At 41.3% G+C, this 19,504-nt stretch overlaps 2 protein-coding genes across 3 annotated transcripts in view; one reads left to right on the top strand and one right to left on the bottom strand.

Annotated features, from left to right (window-relative positions):
* QRSL1 (glutaminyl-tRNA amidotransferase subunit QRSL1) overlaps window positions 1–7,230 on the bottom strand; it is a 27,602-nt gene extending 20,372 nt beyond the window's left edge. For both annotated transcript variants that reach the window (XM_032783595.2, XM_032783597.2), the window contains exons 1-5: window positions 7,039–7,230; window positions 5,332–5,491; window positions 4,451–4,549; window positions 2,604–2,700; window positions 1,513–1,689 (exon numbers count right to left, since the gene is read on the bottom strand). In XM_032783595.2, coding sequence (XP_032639486.1) covers window positions 1,513–1,689; window positions 2,604–2,700; window positions 4,451–4,549; window positions 5,332–5,491; window positions 7,039–7,062 — 557 coding nt within the window. In that variant the 5' untranslated portion in view covers window positions 7,063–7,230. The remainder of the gene's footprint in view (window positions 1–1,512; window positions 1,690–2,603; window positions 2,701–4,450; window positions 4,550–5,331; window positions 5,492–7,038) is intronic.
* A 107-nt stretch (window positions 7,231–7,337) lies between these two features.
* RTN4IP1 (reticulon 4 interacting protein 1) overlaps window positions 7,338–19,504 on the top strand; it is a 15,372-nt gene continuing 3,205 nt past the window's right edge. Inside the window, exons 1-4 of the mRNA XM_075063871.1 lie at window positions 7,338–8,062; window positions 10,384–10,535; window positions 11,329–11,397; window positions 16,365–16,489. Of these exons, the coding sequence (XP_074919972.1) occupies window positions 7,759–8,062; window positions 10,384–10,535; window positions 11,329–11,397; window positions 16,365–16,489 (650 nt within the window). The 5' untranslated portion in view covers window positions 7,338–7,758. The remainder of the gene's footprint in view (window positions 8,063–10,383; window positions 10,536–11,328; window positions 11,398–16,364; window positions 16,490–19,504) is intronic.

The raw sequence follows: 19,504 nt of genomic DNA, 5'->3' as shown, positions 1-19,504 counted from the left end.
GGAGGTTGTGGATGTCTGGTCTCCTGGTTGGTCTCAGGGGAGGGGAGGGGGGCACAGAGAAACAGGAACTGGGTTGTCATAAGGTTTTTTTTTTTTTTTAAACTCTTTACTCCTGGGGGAACTGGTATGTGTGTGTCTGTATAGTTACAGACATACTTGCTGATGGGTTTTTTGAAATAAATTACCACAATAATTGAAACTGGTGTGATTATGTAGTATTATTTTGACAAATAAAATTTGCAGAATTTTGCAGATTTTTTAATTTTTGGTGCAGAATGCCCCCACGAATAGGATACTCAGCAAGGTCTAAGAAAGCATCAGCACCTTGCTGGATCAGATCCTTTGAGCACTGTCTAACTTTCACTGAAGTCACTGGGAGTCTTTCTGCTGACTTCAGTAGATTCCATTTACAGCAGGTGTCAATGAGACATCCTTACATGCAAAAACTGGGGTTAAGTGAGGAAAAAAAATAGACTACAAAGCAAGATAAGAAAGAAACAATCCAATTTTAAAGAAAACACCTCCTGGGTACAACAAAATAAACAATTTTACTTCTTTTAGGCACACAAAACATTAGCTAATGAGTATTCTTAAATAAATACAGCTGAAATCTTCTATACAATGAGCAGACATTGCTACATAACTCTAAATATCCCGCACAATTACGGTTTTTATCCTGTTCCCATCCAAATACGAAGAGAAATCTGACATTTTGTAGCTGCACATGCTTTGTAGATTTATTTTACAACTAACAGTTCATCACTCCATGTAGTTAATAAATTAAATCTATCTATATTTTCATACAAAAGGTAAACATTTTCCAATGTCATAACAAACCAAAATCAGCTTATACAAAAAAATCCCTCTTTTTAAATTTATATTTTAAAAAAAGATAATTTTGAAGTGTCCGTATAACTTGGTTGTTTACAGTAAATCTGGATTCTGAAGGTTATTAGTCCCCAAATCCCATGTGTGAATTATTAGGTAACACTAACACTTAAATGAAGTATACGGGAGGAAGGAATATTACACTTTGAGAATTGAGTTCTTTAGACAGAATCTTGATTCAATGCTTTCTCCTTTTTAGGGGAGAGGATGGGGTGATAACTGAGGTGGGGGACAAATAAAGGATCCCATGATATTTTTAGAGAGCGTAGGTGGAAATGATGACAGCAACATTATCTTTGTTACTGACACCAGAGCTTTCAAACAGTGCAAAATGTTCATGTCAGTATGCTGAACAATGCTCAGAATGAAATGATTTAACCTTAACTATATGTAATCACTTAAATTTGTGTTACGCATTTCAGTATCTCTGTGTTCTTCACAGTATAACTAACTAATTCTTCAACACCAATGCAAATTATCCTACAGTTTCAAACAAAAACATTGTATCCCTTTCCCCAGGCACTACACATTAAACTAGGTTATTGGAAGTTCTAAAATTCAGATTAAGTCTTGAAGAAAAGTGTTTAAGAAGCATTTAATTAACAGATCTAAAAAAGCTCTTACGCAAAGCATGTGAAAGAAGACACTGCAGCAGCGCTACCTCCTGAGCTTCCTCCTGTTACCAACCAATTAGAGTCTTCATTCTCAGTATGGGAGTTCTGCACAGATTTTTCTCTGTACTGCTTTGAATAACTCCAGGGGTTTCTAACTGGTCCAAATATTCCATCTGTGCTCCCAGATCTAGTGTGAGAAATTCAGATAGGATAAACATAGACAACTGTATTTCAGTTATAGACTTCACATTATTAATACAGTGTTTTTCTTCCAATTCCACCTTTTACTCCTGGCCCTTCAGGCAAATCTGGCTGGTATAGATTTATTTGTGAGGCTGACCCCAAAACTGTTTTAAATAGTTGCAGGAAATCATAAAAACCTATAGTTATAACTTCACCCCTTCCTTCCACAGAGCAGGCTGAGGGCTAAATTCTCCTCTGACTCACCCTAGTGTAAATTAAGTATAACTCCACTGAAGTCAGGGACTCACATCACGTAAGCACCAGGCAAATCAAGTCATGAATCTGCTTCAAAACTAAGGTCTTCAAGCCTGAGATAGCCAAGTTTGGTAGTTTACTGTATGAGAAAACCACACAAGATGACCTCTTGAAGTAGCATGTCGTAAGAAGGAATCACACAATGATAGCAATGTAGACTGCTCTGTAGAAAGCATAGTTCTTTCTGGAACATAAGAGGGTTTCCAAGACGAGGCAGATTGTGTGCAGAAGCAATGTGATAACACTCATGCTTAAGTCGTGGATCAGAGTATAATTCAGTTACCAAGAAAAAAGAAGCCACTTTGAAAAAAAATACTACTCAATTAATCCCTTCAATACCATCCAACCTGCACAGCTGCTACAGTGTCTGGCCCTCTTTTCTTTAAACCACACCACAATGGATACACACCATAATAGGATAAATATTCAGTGAGAAGTTCACAGACATAGCCATCATGTTCCATTAGAGACCCCTGGAGAGTAAATATTTACCACCATATAACAAACATGCACAAACTCAGCAGTTAAGGATTAGAGATGGATCATAGTAGACACTCTAGTTATATTACTATTCAATGATATTAAATATTTAATATAACTTACCCCATTGCAAATTCATCTAGGTTTGTTTTTCCAAGAAGCACAGCCCCCTGATCCAATAACTTCTTAACTACCGTAGCATTGTAAGGTGGAATATAACCTAAAAAAAAAAAATCAGATTGGTTAAGAAATTGTCCGATACCATCTGGAGGATTTTCAATAATGACTCCTCCAAATGTTTCAAAGTAATCATTTCCGCATGGCAACTGTTGCTATGCTGTGCTACCAAGTTTCTTTGTGACAACAGTAGTGATAATCAAAATTCACTGATAACAAAAAAAGAATAAGTATTAACCAGCACATTTATTATTTCCTAGAGTCTTTCTTCTCCTGAGACTGAACAAATCATACAGTTAACTCCAACCTTGTTCATATGGGGATGAGAACAAGGCCAATACTGATGCAGATATCTTTTTCTGAGAACGATGTTAGAGCAGTGGTGTGCAACCTGCGGCCTATAAGGGTAATCCACTGGTGGGCCACCAGACCATTTGTTTACATTTGCACAGCCACCCGCAGCTCTCAGTGGCTGGGAACGGCAAAACGCAGACACTGGGAGCTGCGGGCAGCCGTGAAAACGTAAAGAACCAGTCTGGCAGCCTGCCACCGGCTTGCCCTGATGGGTCGCGTGAGGCCCGCAGGTTGCCCATCACTGTGTTAGAGCCTATATTAGGGTACGGCTACACTTGAAAATTCAAAGCGCTGCCGTGGGAATGCTGCCGCAGCAGCGCTTTGAAGTGTGTGTAGTCGCAGCGCCAGCGCTGGGAGAGAGTTCTCCCAGCGCTGCATGTACTCCACATCCTCATGGGGTTTAGCTGCGGCACTGTTTACACTGACGCTTTACAGCACTGTATCTTGCAGTGCTCAGGGGGGTGTTTTTTTCACACCCCTGAGCGAGAAAGTTGCAGCGCTGTAAAGCACCAGTGTAGCCATGGCCTTAGAGTTTCACCTTCAAGACTCTCACCCACGCTATCCCTGTCAATCACAACTGCTTGGCTGACATGCAGAGGAAAAGGTAATTTGAGAGGACTTGATCCTTGCTGTTCAACACGTAGAGTCAATTTTTTCCCTTTCATTGTTACAAGTAACACAGCAATACTAATTGAAATAAATTAGCAGGATTTCCCCCCAATTTTTTCAGTTTGTTTACTTTGTATATTTGTCAGCAATTTTTTGTATCATCTGTTTCGCTCTTTACCTTCATTAGTTAATGTTCCCTGTTTGTGGTGGTCTATTACACAGCTACATGAGAGAGAATTTTTTTCAAATAGGAAAATAATAGTGTTTACAAGTCATATCATTACAATGCTATGGATGTCTTAATGGAACTGCTGAGTGAAACAATGAACTATGAGTATTCAAAAGAAAAAAATAATCTTTTTATAAAACAAAAATCCAGAGAGCAGAACTGGAACCGATGACTCACATCAATATGAAAGACAACTGTTGAGCTCAAGAACTAGGAACAGGTTTCTAAGAACACAACAGAAACTGTGTTTGCATTTTGATATACAGAAAGATGATTTAACAAACAGAAATAAAAAAACCACTGACTACTCTCCAGTACCAGAGTAAAATGCAACCTGTTAATAGTTACATTTTAAGTTACTGATTATAGTTAATATTGCATTGTCTCATTTATTTACATTTTACAATATTAATAGTTTTTTAAATATATGCTTGCAAAAGCCACAAAAATTTGGCAGATGGAGGCAAGGGAAGTGTAGTGCCTGAAAGTACTTTAATTAACTTTTTGAAAATGACTAGGTTTTAAGTAGGCTGTGTTGCTTTAGAGAAAAGGACCAGAGCTTCAAAATGATGTTTGCTTTGCCTACAATGCACTACTTTACCTTTCAGCATGTTTGATGCACATGTTGTTTCAATACCAGCTGTGCTGAAGTTGTCTTTTACTGCAACAGGAATTCCATCTAAATCCCCCAGTATCTGACCTGTGTTAGGAATTGGTACAAGGACAACAGAGTAAAATCTAAGTATTAAACAGAGTGTCTATGTTGCTTAGCAATGACATTTTATTTTACTCTTCAGCTTCAAATGCTTTTAAGTTATATTTTCACAAAAAGTCTTTTGTTTTCAACTCTTTGCTCAGGCCAGATTTACTTCCATACTGCATAGTCTCTGCAACAAAGGAAGTAGCTTCCAAACTAGGTAAATTATTCCAAAAGATGCTTACCACATCAGCTGTGGTCATATAATGCTTATTTCAACCTTGGACAGCTACTGAAATGTACTCCATTCCCAAGCCAGGAGTCATAGATTCTGCTTTCTGATGCACAGCAATTGTGCTCAGAATTGGTAGTTGGACAAAAAGAGTCTTTCATAGCTGACTATTAGTTATCCAGAGAAGAATCTCAAAGGGGATAAATGCCTTGAAGCAGAAGTATCCTAACTGGCATTTTGCTGAAGCAATGGGATGGCAGGAACTATTAGTTAGACAGAAGAGCAGATCTACCAGGTTGAAATTCTTCTCCTCCACCCCACCCACACCCATTCATTCTCTATCTTTTGTAAATGGTGATTACCTCGAGTAATCAGTACATGTCCACAGAGCCTTTAGTCTCAATAGGCCCCATTGTTGTTCCATACAAGCAAATCAAATGAACAGTAGACTTTTCTTTTTTTAAAGTTACTGAGTGTAACAAAGGTTCCATCCACTACAGTCAAAACATTTTATGGAATAACAGCAATTAAATACAAATCTAGAGTAAATTACCTCTCCTATATCTCTCCTCTGATTCTTCAGCCTGTTTTAATGCTGTCTCTTCTGCTACAGTAATGTAAGCATTAAGAAATTTTGTGGCTTTGATAAAGGAGAGACATCTTTGACAAAGCTCTGTTGGACTTACTCGGCCTTCTTTCAGTGCTGCAGAGATCTGAAAGGACAGTTTCCATTTTTAAATTGCAAGGCCCTAGTTACAAATACTGGTATGATAATGCAAGAATTATTTCAGTCAAGTTTCTAAAACTAATTCCCTCCCTCCACCCTTAATTTTGGGGATAAATCTGATACACGTAGTACTTTGATGATGGAATAAAAGCATTAGCTTAAGAAAGCACTCCGCCAGCTTTCACATACAACAAATGCGCTTTCAAAGCATTTCAGCCTCAACCAGCAATGCCACTGCTATTCTGGTCATGTCCTGAGCAATTTCTAAATACAGTGGTAACATGAAACCCAGTTCTTCAAACTTTTATGCAGATGAGGAGTCTCAATGACATCCACCATGTGCACCACTGTTTACAGGATCAGGCCCATCATTTGTAACTGGTTATTGTGGACGCAAATACAAGTTTTGCAGCATAATTATGATTAAAGATGGTTTTAAACACAGCTACAAAGCCCTACTGTGCATAGGGCCTTAGTTAACCAGCCAAAGCCTTGTTCCCAATACCAGCATCTCCCTCTTAATCAGTTAAACCAGGGGTGGGCAAACTACAGCCCGCAGGCTGGATCGGGCCCGTGAGCTCCTGAAAGCTGTGGTTGCACCATGCGTTTCCTGGAAGCCATGGCATGGCCCTGCTCTAAGGGTCAGGGGCCACTCCATGAGTATGAACTGGAGAAGAAACATGCCATGGCTTCCAGGAGCCGCTCAGAGTCTGCATCCGAGCCTCTCCCGATGCCCCAATCCCTTTGATCTCAGCACAGAGCACCTCCTGCACCCTAAACCTCTCATTCCCAGCTCCATCCCAGAGCCCACACCCCCAACCTGAGCCCTCACCCCCTCCCAGACCCCAACTCCAATTTTGTGAGCATTCATGGCCCTCAATATATTTTCTATTCCCCGATATAGCCCTCAGGCCAAAAAGTTAAACACACACAATTAATCATCCAAAGAGAATGGAAATAGGATTTTAACCAGGCTGTATTCAGCTAAGGTGACCAGACGTCCCGATATTAGGGATCTGTCTTATATGTGACCCTATAACCCACCCTCCACCCGTCCTGATTTTTTACACTTGTTGTCTGGTCACCAGCTCGTGGGTAATGCGCTACAGTCTAGACAATCCTTGGAGAAGAGGCTTTTATTAAGAGCGCTGCTTGCTGTGTGTCCTGTCAACGCCTCCCCTCAGCCCCAGCCGGGCCGCAGTGCCAGATGCGGGGCTGAGTGTGCACGGTGCTGCGCGTGTGCCAAAGCTTGTCTCCTTCTCGTTCTTGCAAGATTAACACGCTCCGCCGCCCTCCTGGCCTTTGTAGGGGGGGAGAAGGGCGGGAGCCTCGCGTGGGCACAGCCGGGTCGGCCGCTGGGTGGGAAGTTACACCGCGCACAGCGGGGACCCCGATATCACGGCGCGGGCTGGGAACGGGCCGGGCTCTAGGCAGCTGCTGCAGGCAAAGCTTGGGGTTCCGCCCCGCCCCGTCCCGTCCCCATGGGCGGGAGCCCCCGAGCAGCGCCGGGGGGCGGAGGGGAAGCCCGCTCACTTCTCTGAGGGAGACGCGCAGCATCTTCTCCGCGGCACGCGGGAACCCCGCACGGTCACCGCCAGAGCGTCAGCCACGGCTCCGCAATCCGGGCATGGGCGCTGCCATCTTAGGCCGCACAGCTCAACATCGAGCGCCTCCATTGGCTCGAGTCTTCGCAGACTGGCATGATGCCGGCTCGCTGTTGGCTGAGGTGGGAGGAGTGGGCGAGTTCCGCGGAGAGTGACCCTCAGGTTGTGCGCGCTGAGCGGAGGAGACTCAGGCCAGGCAGGGACGCGCTGGCCCCTGGGACAAGGGACAAGGGGCAGAGCGGGGGTTTTGTGGGGTGGAGGCTGAGCTGGCTGGGGAGGGGTCCGTAGGACGCTGAGATTTGGTGAGTTATAACGGGATTGGGGGGGATTCCCCCTTCCAGATTAGGGATTCTCAGGGGCTGTGATGCTCGTGGGGAAAAGTCAGTTTGTTTAGTCCCCCTCGCTCACACCCAAAAAGCTGTGAGCTTTGTAGTTAAAAATTTAATCTAGATACCCCTCTATATGGTTGTAAAAGAAGAATTCGAGTAATAAAAGACTTTAAAAATTGAAGTTGGCAAACGTACATGGATTTGATTGGCTAAAAAATTATTTCTGTGCAGATGGGAATCAGTGTGGCTTGTATGTAATTATTTTTACACTTCTAGAATAGTAGCTAGAGTCATTAAAGATCTCACCTTATGCGCTGGCAATGATGTATTTAAAGATGTATCTGCTTAGTAGGAGAGCATACAGTGGCTTGCTTTTCAGTCAAGGTTCCATGGCAACTTGCCTTAGAAAAGGCAAAAGTTTAATCAAGCCCTGTCTATGTAGAAATATCAGCCTCTCTTGTCAGAGATATACAGTTATGGCATCGTGGATAATAGATAGATATGGGCGAAATGATGTGCTACGATTTACAAATAACATGATGTTCCCTGTAATACATTTTCCAAATGAAGTCATTATTAAAGTCCATGCTGCAAGTTTAAACCCTATAGATGTTAATATGAGAAGTAAGTGATTTATTTTTGTGTATTTTAGTGTTGATTAAGTTCTTAACTTAACATGATTCATACTGTAAATATAATTTTATTATACCCTGTATTATTCTTATTAAATTGTTGTTCTAAATCATAGTCCAAAATGTGCCTGTGGCTCTAATAGTTTTTAAACAGGGCTGTTTGGAAAAATATTCCATGATTATTGTGGGTAAATCCTCTTGCAAAACTTTTTTTCTGTTAAATTGTCAGGGTGGAGTGGTGAACTTTAAACTACATTTCTGCATCTACCAAAGCAAAACTAGGCTGGGTTTTAGCCCAAGTAATATAAGCAGCTGGTTGCTGCCCTTCACAGACTTAAAATGCATGATCAGAATGAGAATCAACTTGCAACCCAATTTTAAAGTGTTTTTTTTTCTTCTTCTTCTGTTAGTTTGGTTCCTATTGTTCAAGGGCCCAGGCCTGCACAGTGCTGAGTTGCTCTTGCAAAACACTGACCTTCCTCAACTCTCATGACAGTTGGCTCATAGAATTAATTCCCAAAAATGTTTATTTCTCATCTTTCTCCTAACTTCCTGTTGCATAGGTGCCTCACTGGCTACTTTTATTGGAACAACTTCTGTTTGTGAGAGAGACAAACTTTCGACCTTACACAGCTGTTTTTCAGGTCTGCTGTCCACTGAATTCAAGGCTTTGGCCAATCAGTGCATTTAACTGATTGATCATTGGCATTTGATGTTTTTCTAGTCAGACAGTTGTTCTCAATAGCAGGCTCAGAAATCTTAACAGAAAATCTTATATTTCACTGTTTATTCACAGCAAGATGAGAGCTTGCATTTCAAATTTTTATATTAGTCTGATGAAAATTGAAAGAACTTCCTATCTTTTTAAACATCTGAGCTTAAAATTTCAGTGATAAAGCAATTACTTGCAATTTAACACTCTTCAAAAATCCTGATCTTGCAGTGAGCTCCATCTTAGCAGACTTCTGAGCCTACACAGAATTCTGGATGGATCAGGGATCTGCCTGCATGAAGCTCCTTGTGAGACTGAGGCCTTAGTTTGTATTCTGGCGCCAAAACTACTCAAAACATTGCAGGTTGTTTGTTATAGGATTGTTTGTCCAATCATGCAACCCATACTCATCTGAGGAGGCCTACTGAAGCCAGTGGGATCATTTGTGTGATTAATGATGGCAGAATTGGCCCTGTCAATGCTCACGAACCTATGAAAAATAGATTAGACATCTTTGAGATAGTCAAAGATTTTAAGGAGCTTTTTGGTACATATGACTTGCAAAACACTGTTTTCATCCTGAGAAAATATTTTGTGTTTGAGTGTTCCTTTAAGCTTCTTTATTATAATGGTGCATAATTAAAATTGTGATTGCTCATTTTTCTATGATTGATAATTTTTACAATAGGAGAGCTTTGCAGACCATTATATATTTGGTAGGCCCTGTATATCTGAACAACCATGGGCAGGGATAGCTCAGTGGTTTGAGCATTGGCCTGCAAACGCCAGGGTTGTTAGTTCAGTCCTTGAGGGGGGCCATTTAGGGAACCGGGGTAAAAAAACTGTCTGGGATTGGTCCTGCTTTGAGCAGAGAGTTGGACTAGATGACCACCTGAGGTGCCTTCCAACCCTGATGTTCTATGAATAGAAAATGATTAGTCCAGACAGGGTTTTTTTGTTATTGTGGTGTGACCAGGAGTCATGCAGAGCATTCACATTTACTTAATAGGAGTTAGAGTTGCTCAGTACCTCTAAACATAAGGCCATTAGTGATTTCCAAAATCATGTTTAGATGGGTGCTGATGTAATATTTCCCTCCTTGGGAAAATGAGACGTATTTTGCAATACTTTTGTATCATTAGCTATAAAGTATTATTGCAAGATGAAATGTGTTATCAGCTGAAGTTCTCAAGAGAATAGAATAAAGTGCTGTGGTGTTGTCACACATGAAATGATTAATTGTTCTTATAATGAAATAACAAACATCTGTCAGTGTGATGTCTAATATCATGTTATAAGTAGCTAGCTGGTTTTATGATACTTAATATTTTTATATAGTGCACCAAATGGGACAAAAGAAGAAATATTGCAAGACTTAAAAGTTGATACGTAGTTGCATAAACTTTTTTAAAACCTAAAATAATACTGTTCTGCTTGGTTCTAATTCTTTAGAGATGAGAACATTTTCAGAACGGTAAAAAAAATTAGGGGTGTATAGTCTGTGCATAATGCAACTTTACAGCTTGCTCACTGGTCTGACTTGTGCAGTTCTATAAAAATAATCATTGATATTTCCTACTCTGTTAAACCATGTTTTATAGATGGTTATGGAGCAGCTGCTTTAAATGCAAAACGTGATCCACTGAAATTGAAAAGCACCAGAAGTGAATTTCCTCTAACACTTGGTCGAGATGTATCTGGTGTAATTATGGAATGTGGGCTAAATGTGTCCTATTTCAAACCTGGAGATGAGGTGATGTAACTTGTCTCATTTTTCTAACTTTATGTTGAAAATTTAATACGAAGTCAATTTTTTTCTTTTTCTTTGCAAATAACTATTTTTTCTTCCCTATCTGCAGCCTACATGAAAACTGAGTTGCAGTAACATTTTTTTTGAACTCTTATTTGTTTTTTCCTGCAAAATATTCATATGGGCTAGTTACCCCATTCCTTTATATTTAGGGTCCTTTGAATTTGCATATGTTAAAATCCTGAAGTGGGGATTTCTTAGATTAAAAATCAAAACACCTCTAGCTGCTTCATTTTGATTGAAACTAGAATTTTAACAGGAAATTTCTCTTGGGTAAATCTATATTACCTTATAATACCAAAAACTCTGACATAGTTGAAGAGCCCGCAAATTTCTGAGCCCCATAAAATCCTTATAAGACTTGCTTTTAACTCTTTTCGGTTTTCCTGGAGCAATTTTGTTTTCTTTCAGGTATTGTTCCAGCTCATGGCCCTCCAATAAGATATGAACTGTTTAATGTAATCTGCTTTCTCCAAAAGTTTGTATTATACATCGTACAGTACGTCTTAGTTTTATGGCCCATCCATGCTTCTATTAATCATTCTTCTGTAGTTTGAGAGCAAATGAAACCTTTTTATAGTGAACTCAGATCTAGTGAAACTGATATTCTGTATAATTAATCTCTGCGTATGCTAAACTGAAGTTGTTCTGGAGGTTGGAAAATGACTTTTCTATGATATAGATACAATATTAAGAAAATAATAAAAGTTCAAATGTGTATTCTCTTTGGTTTTAGGTATGGGCAGCAGTTCCTCCCTGGAAGCAAGGCACTATATCGGAGTTTGTTGTAGCTAGTGGAAATGAGGTAACCATACCAAAATTTTGATATAAAAACAAAAATGTCAGCACTTTGTTTCTTACAAAATCTAAATAGCTTTTTCACAGTTTTTAAATTATATAGATTTTTTTTTTAAAAAAATATTTTTTTACTTATCTAGTCAAGATATTTTGAAACATTGAAAATTCAACAGCTGAGGTTTAGAATAGCTTGTTTAATTTGTAGCCTTGTGTAGTCCAGTTGGTGGGTTGAGTTAAATCAGTGATTTAATTGTAATTTAAATTAGCAGGCAGGAAACCTTGATGTAAATAATAATTGATTTTAATCTTGTTTTCTATTTGTATTTTTTAGTTATTTTCCTAAAGGAAGGTTGATTCTCACTGATTGGTTACCATTAAAACTTGTGGATTTACAACTAAACATAGACTTTATAGTAAATGTGGTTGTGAAGGGTTCCTTCTGGGGTGCCATCTGGAGCTGGAGTACCACTGAGCCCCCCAGCAGACCAGCCTGGGCTCCTTTTACACAGTATTGCTGTGACAGGCTCTCTCCAGTGAAAAACCAAGATGATGTCACTCCCCTACCTTATATAGCTTTTGAATATGGTGGTAGTCATTGGAAAAATACTGATCTCCCAAGATGGAGTCCAGCGCTAGGTGACCTGGTCACACGTCCCAGTAGTGTCACAGCAGCCTTGACTCGGAGACTGCCTGCAGCGTCCTCAGGAATGCCCCCAAGTGGGAGATAAACTTCTTCTAAGGCCTATTGTTTTCTCTAATGGCCCTTCCACACACAGCTTTTCAGAATGAAGTATCTTAGCTTGTGGGCATTCCCCAGGTGTAAACACATTTCTAATACAGATACATAGTCAGTATTCCTAACTTCTGATGCAAAAGTGATAAATGCATACAAGTAGGATAATGATATCAGGAAATCATAACCTTTTCAATGATATCTCACATGACTTACCTTGATAAAATACATCATAATTATGCCATTATCGTATCATATAGTATCTCTATGGCTTTGTCTACACTTACAGTTTTGCAGCGCTGGCAGTTACAGCTGTGGTCGTACAGCTGTGTACGGCCAGCGCTGCAGTATGTCCACACTGACAGCGACCAGCGCTGCAGTGTGTCCACACTTGCACCAGTTGCAGCGCTGTTGTGAGTGGTGCATTGTGGGCAGCTATCCCACAGAGCACCTCATCCCAATTTGCTGCTGGGGGTTGTGGGAAGGGGACGGAAGGGTGCGGGTCATTCCGCTTCCTTGTGTCCACGACCCGTGTCCAGGGAATTTTGGAACCCCCACGCCCTAGAGGCCCCCCGCACTAGACCTTTTTCATTTTTTTTTTTTTCAACTTACCCGTTCCCCGCTGCTCTGCTTCATGGTCGTTGTCCTTTGAATGAAGCGCCGGCGGGAAAGTGCCGGCATGCCCTTGCTCTCCAGCTAGTGCTTCCGCGGGCTGCGGTGCTTGCGGCGCTCCTTTTTCTTTTATTTCGGCCGGGCTCCAGCATTGCGAGTGGCGGCGGGGCTTTGTCGCGCTCCGCGCGAGAGCGGAGCTTCGCCGTGCTTCTGGACCAGGGCTCCGGCCGGATCGAGCGGAGTCGCGGAGTTTGCCGCGCTCTGGCTGGGAGTGCGGCAGGCCTGCGGCTTCGGCCGGAGTGCGGCAAGGCCCGTCTCCGTCATGGAGCTCCGCTCGAGGTGGCAAGCCCTGCTCTCCCGTCCTGGAGCCTGCAGGCGCGGAAGCCCCACGACCCCGGCTGGAGCTCTGCGGGCCGATGCGGCGAAAGCCCCGCGACCCGGCTGCGCTCTGGGCTTAAATAGCCCCCTGAGCCCTGGGCAGTGAGGGGGGTATTTTAACATTCCTTGGGGCTCCAGCTGCCTCTGCCACCCGGTGCTTCAAATAGCCGCCGGATGCCCCGCCTCCCTCTGATCCCAACCAGCGCTCCCGCGGCTATTTAAAAGGTCCCCGGAGTAGAAGGGTTTGGCGCTCTAAAGGCTGGGTTTCCAGCTGCTCTCTGGCACCCATGACCTGCGCCACACCAGGTCGGCCCCCTGCCTAGCAAGCCGGACTCTGCACTCGTGCCACAGCCACCGCTGCCCAAACACCTGTCCTGTCTCCAGCCAAACCCGACACCCCCTTTGGGCGCCCTGCCCAAAGCCAGCCAAACCCCACACACTGTGCCCACAGCTCTGCACACTTGCCACGCCCGCACCCCCTGCCCTGTTTCCAGTCAACCCCTGCTTGACCCCACTCCTGAAGCAGCCACGCCCCACCCTTGTCTCAACCAGCCCACTTCCTTGCTGCCTTCAGCCAGCCCATGTCCACTGCTGCCCTGCAGTTTCCATGGCAATAACCTGCAGGAGCCGCTGAACCACACATGTGACCAGCCCCCGGGAGTGGCGGGACCCACAATGTGAACAGCAGTCATTAATAACCCATCCACTCAGTCTATGATGCAATGTATATAATTTTATTCTTCATTATAGTTATGGAAAGTAAAAAATAATGAAAGACATGAGAGGCTTTTTTAAGTCATCCCTGCCGATCTGTGTTCTCTTGGTGTCATTCTTTCTCTTGGAAGCCTTCTCCTTTACTTGGCAGGCCTGTTTCCTTTTTCAGGTTTCCTTATCCCCTATCTTCAACTTTTTTTTCTGTGGATAACAGATTCATAACTGCTTCTCACCATACATCTATTCTTACGATCTCCTTGGTTTTTCTTACACACTTCCGCAGTCTTTCACGAAGTCACTGGCGACGAGTAGGTCAGATACGCAGGCGCTCACAGCTTTGAAAAACAACACACGCAGAGGATAAACATGGTTAATACAGAGCTGCAATTGTTTTAAGAGTCTTTTTGTACAGTCACTTTACACATTCTGCAAGCCATAGCTACGAGAAGGCCGCGCTGCGATCGAGATGGCAGAGTTTCCCCACACGCGGCTCACAGTGGAAGGGGGGCTGCCACGTGGCTCACCTGGGAAGGTGGTGGGGTTGCTTCACTGTGAAGCCATGGGGTTTCTGTGACTGTGGAAAGCAAAGAGGCAGCTACAGGGAAATAACACTGACCACACCCCATCTGCCACAGCAGCTACTCTCAGGCCATCTTGCACACGCAGCTCCACCTGGGAAGGGGTGGGGTTGCTTCACTGTGGAAGCCATGGGGTTCTGTGACTTGTGGAAAGCAAGAGCAGCTACAGGGAAATCATGGGCTATTCCCATCTAGCATGCTTGCAGGCAGCCATAGCCCCCCTGCTCCCAAACATTTGCTCCTTATAATAAGCTTCTTACCAGGACAGGCTCCTCTGCTGGTTCCTCACTACCAAGTCCGCAGCTGCGACTGGCTAGTTCTTTCTGGCGGAAAAATAGCTCCTGCCTGCATGACTCCGGGGTCTAGAAACCTCAGTAGCCTCCCTCTCGGGTTCTCTACAACCTCCCCCTCCTCTCGGGCTCTGCAGCCCGGCAGTAGGTGCGAAGCGATGACCTAGAGAGGCTAAAATCGGGATAAGTCCTATACCTGGGCGGCCAATAAAACGTGTCGTGAGTGTCCACACCTGATCCAGCGCTGCATTCACCAGCGCTGGTCTCGCTACACCGGAAGCAGACCAGGGTACAGCCAGCGCTGCAAACAGGGAGTTGCAGCGCTGGCTGAGCTTTTAAGTGTAGACACCTGTTAAGTTGCAGCGCTGTAACCCCCTCGCCAGCGCTGCAACTTGCAAGTGTAGCCAAGCCCTATGAAGAATATAGGATGCAGTGTCAGTGGTACTATTTTTTGTTACACATTAGGAGAATAAACTATACATATGTATGTTAAGCTATATATTTTTTTAAATTTTATTCAGATTCTAAATTTGTTACATTTTATTTATTTTAGCAAATGTGAATGATACATTTCTTAGTACGTGACTAATCTTTTACTTATGATTTGTGTCAAGCTCTATTTGCATGGAAACTAGAGTCTAGTTAAAAATGCGCAAAATCAGCATTAATTTTTTTAGTAGTTAAATAAAACTACCTTATATGCTGAATACATAAGGAAAAAAGTTAATTTCAAATGCAGAACATGTTTTAATAAACTGATTTATTAAACAAAGTCGTTAGTGAATTGAACAAGTTGTTTGTGGTCACCATGTCCTTCAAGATTCTAGAACTAGAAGATCTCATCCTCTCACACTTAGCTTTTATTCATAGATTGGAAGAGGAAAACAAGCTTTCCCACTTTTTTCAGCTCCCAGCTGTTTCCTTAACTTTGAATGAACTAACCATTGTATTGAATTAGTTCAGTAAACTGAAATGAAGAAAATATTCTCTCAGCACCTGCAGTCAGTGCTCTTGCTGTCAAAAGCTGGGTTAGCAGCTCAGCAAACTCTAGTTCAGCGGCTCTCAAACTGTGGGGTGGGACCCCAAAGTGGGTCGTGTAATGGGGTCTCCAAGGGTGGTGTTAGACTTGCTGGGGCCTAGGGCCAAAGCCAAAACCCGAGCCTCACTGCCCGGGGCCAAAGCTGAAGCCTGATGGTGTCAGCCCCGGGTGGCAGGGCTCAGATTACAGGCTACAGCCTGGTGCTGAAGCCCTTGGGCTTTGGTTCCCCCTCCACTTCCCCAGGGGTGGTGGAGCTCAGGCTTCGGTCCCCGCTCCTGAGGTTGGGTAGTAACTTTTTTTTGTCAGAAGAGGGTCGTGGTGCAATAAAGTTTGAGAACCCCTGCTCTAGTTCCAGGTTCTTAGCCAGTGACTTCCTCCAGTTCAGTAGTATGACTCTCTTTAAAAGTTTTGCAGCAAACATTTACTGCTTAATATTATTTTTTATTTAATGTAAGCAATTTTAATAGATTATAGAAAAGGTTTATTTTTTAAATGGAAGATGTATTTAATGTAAATCAAATCTGAATTTTTTTATTGAAATCAATATTAAAAACTTTATTTTTATCAATCCTGATAGTCCCCAAATATATTGTTCACTGTGATTTAGACATGACTGATCTTCTACTTTAGATCTCTCACAAGCCCAAGTATCTCAGTCACATAGAAGCTGCCTCCATACCATATGTTGGTCTAACAGTATGGTCTGCAATGAAACAAATTGGGGGACTGAACCAAGATAATTGCACTGGGAAACGGTAAGTAACTGGTCCTGGTGCTAAATATATTTGCGTTAAGTTTTTGTATGTTTATTTTTTGTGTAGAGAGCTAACTGAATTTAAATTTTTAAGATAAGTAAAATAAAAAAAAGTGAATGTGCAGAGTCATTCCTGTATACACAAAATGGTAAAGCCTTTGAATTTGCACTAGTATGGTAAAGATACAGAGATGACATATGGCTGAAAGTTTACTTCCTTAATTCAGGGCCTGAACTGCTAATCTTTATTCTGACAAATAGTCCTATTTCAGTGGGGCTATTTGCTTAAGTAAAGCTTGTAGAATCAGACCCTTAATTGTTGAGAGGTCTTCTCACCTCAGCTTCCTTCTAAACAGAAGGAAAATCCAACTTGGTCCTGATCTTATAAACACTTATACGTGTTCTTAACTCTGCTTATGTGAATAGTTCATTAAAGTCGGTGCTACCACTCACATGAATAAAATTAATAATATGCCTAAATGTTTGCAAGATCTTGACCTTATACTTTGCAACCTCCTGTCATCATGGAGTTTTATGTTTTAATAAAACATATTGCAAAGGACATTGGATTTAATGAAAATCTTTCATCTGTTTCTTTGGAAGATACTGAAGTAACTGGCCATGGTAAATTTCATTATGAAAATATCAGGCAAATGTTTGTTCTAAAGGTCAGCTATATTTTTGAGAAGATAAATTATTCTTTGAAATTGCTTCTACTCTTAAAACTATTGGTATTACCCTGTAGTAAACAGTAGAACTTTACACATATTTCCCTCTTTATTTTTTAAATATTTTAGATCATTTTTCATTTTGGTTAATTTGTTGCATGTAAATAGGATTAATATCATTTAATGAGGTGCCTTTGGGTTAAAACAAATTAAAAATGTCCTACGTAGGTTACAAAACGTACCTAAAAGTGAAAGCGCTTTTTAAAAAAACTTTTATTTATACTGTTTCTTTACTTTTTGCATTTGCTTCAGCTTAAACAATGAAAAAAACCTAGTGAGTTTTACTTTCACATTCTCAGTCACTATTTACGTGTTCTGTTGTTACTAATAATTACTCATATGCGCTTATAGATTGCTTTATAAATAGTGTAAATAGTTTCCAGTGTATAACATTTGGGTTGCAAACAGGCTGTGGTCAGCCCTTGGGTTGGGGGAATGAAGAAGTTTTTTGACTGCTTGTTTTGTTTCTGGAAATTTACTTAGTGCTCTTTGCTTCAGATGTGGAACTCTTGTATCATGTACAAAGAAGATCCATGTATCCTGGAGGCTTTTAGAATAAACCTGTAACACAAGGAGTGCGAGATTCCCAATGATATAACTAGCGCAGTAACGCATCGCAAGACAATTGCATCCATGTAGAAGATATACCATGTGAATTAAACTTAATGACAAATACACCCAGGGTAGTACACTTAAAGACAAATCACAAAAAGGATTAATCCTCTGGTGGTAAATGAAACTTCAACACTAAGAATTTTACATCTTGAGGGGATGCTTAAGGATCTACAACACGGTGAGCATGGCCAACAGACAGAGATGTGTATTGAGGGAGAGGAAGCAGATTCCAATGACTACAGTACAAAGGTACTGACCATGCAATACAGCATTGCAGCAATGCGAGGTAGGACAAATATGACACAATCATGAGGAGTTGTACACAGGAGTAGATGTTCAGCTAGTGAGGCAACATTCAGCTTAGGAAAAAAGTATGTGTCAGGAAAATTAATTGAGAACACATGTCACTAGCTTAACAGTCTGAATGATCATCTTCTAAACAGATCTACCTCAGAATACCTAAGGCGAGTGTGAAATTAACAAGCTCTGTTTCTCTTTCAAAATTGGTCCTGTTACAGTCACCGTTCAGATGACTAAAAGTGCAGGTACACACCGTCGAACATTACGCTTCTCAGACATAGGCAGACATTCTTATCTTACCCAGTACAGCCAAAAGCAGCTCATTTGCCTGTTCATGAGTACTGAAAGAGACTCATAGAGTTTTTTGTCACGAAAATTTGTGGAACCGTAATGTGGACCTAAGCTAGTACCAATAATGGAGTTTTCATGTCAACAGACACTATTGTAAAGGAACGCTACTAAGTTTCCATCCTTATCCTACCCAAAAGCATACTGAACAATAGTTAGCGCTGTCAGAACTGTGGAGCCATACCCCATATTATGCGTCAAATTTCATTTGGTTTGTGTTGTCAATTGATTTCTTAACAGAAAAATCAAATTGTGAATGTAGAATCCTATATGACAAATGTGTGGTTAAAGTGGTGTCATTTACATACTGGGACATTTTAGAACTCATGGATGTTAAGTCTACATTATTAAAACTCATAAGACTTACCTCGAGAAAAAATGTAGATGAAATAGACTAGAGCAAATGGATAGGTGTGTCTGAGGAGGCGAACTAAACCAAACATTCTGCTTTACAGATATTCCTGCTGTACATTGAACAAACTTCTAATTTCTCATTATAATTGCGAAGAGATACAAGATACAGCCAATGCTTGAGAATACGAGCAAGGTAAATAAAGTCAGAGCTACTGCTAGATACAACAATCGTACTAAGTTTGGATATATTGGTGACAAGTGTACGTTACATTCACTGGTATACCCTAGTATTATAAAACACACTCATAGGAGTAATACAATTGGTTTACTAACAGACCACACAATAGAAAGAACATAAATGTTGGTGACTGCAGGAATCTTTGTAAAAAACTATTCGTAGTGATAGTGAGACCCAGTACAGCAACTCTTAATCGTGTATTTAAAACTTTATCTAGATACTGTCTATTAAAGCTGATAATACATAGACTTATAAGAAGTGTTACCAATGAAGCACTAATAAATGGAAAGAGTTCAGTAACATTTTGAACTAGTCGTTGCTAGCTTCAGCGAGAATGAGGAATAATTACAGGAAAATCAGACTTAAATGACGATTCTGTATCACTAATCTAAAGACTGAAGTTCGAGATATCTGAATACCTTAGAAATTTCTC

This window comes from Chelonoidis abingdonii, chromosome 3 (assembly GCF_003597395.2).
Source record: "Chelonoidis abingdonii isolate Lonesome George chromosome 3, CheloAbing_2.0, whole genome shotgun sequence".
Classification (NCBI taxonomy): domain Eukaryota; kingdom Metazoa; phylum Chordata; order Testudines; family Testudinidae; genus Chelonoidis; species Chelonoidis abingdonii.
This window is presented reverse-complemented; position numbering and strand designations above follow the sequence as displayed.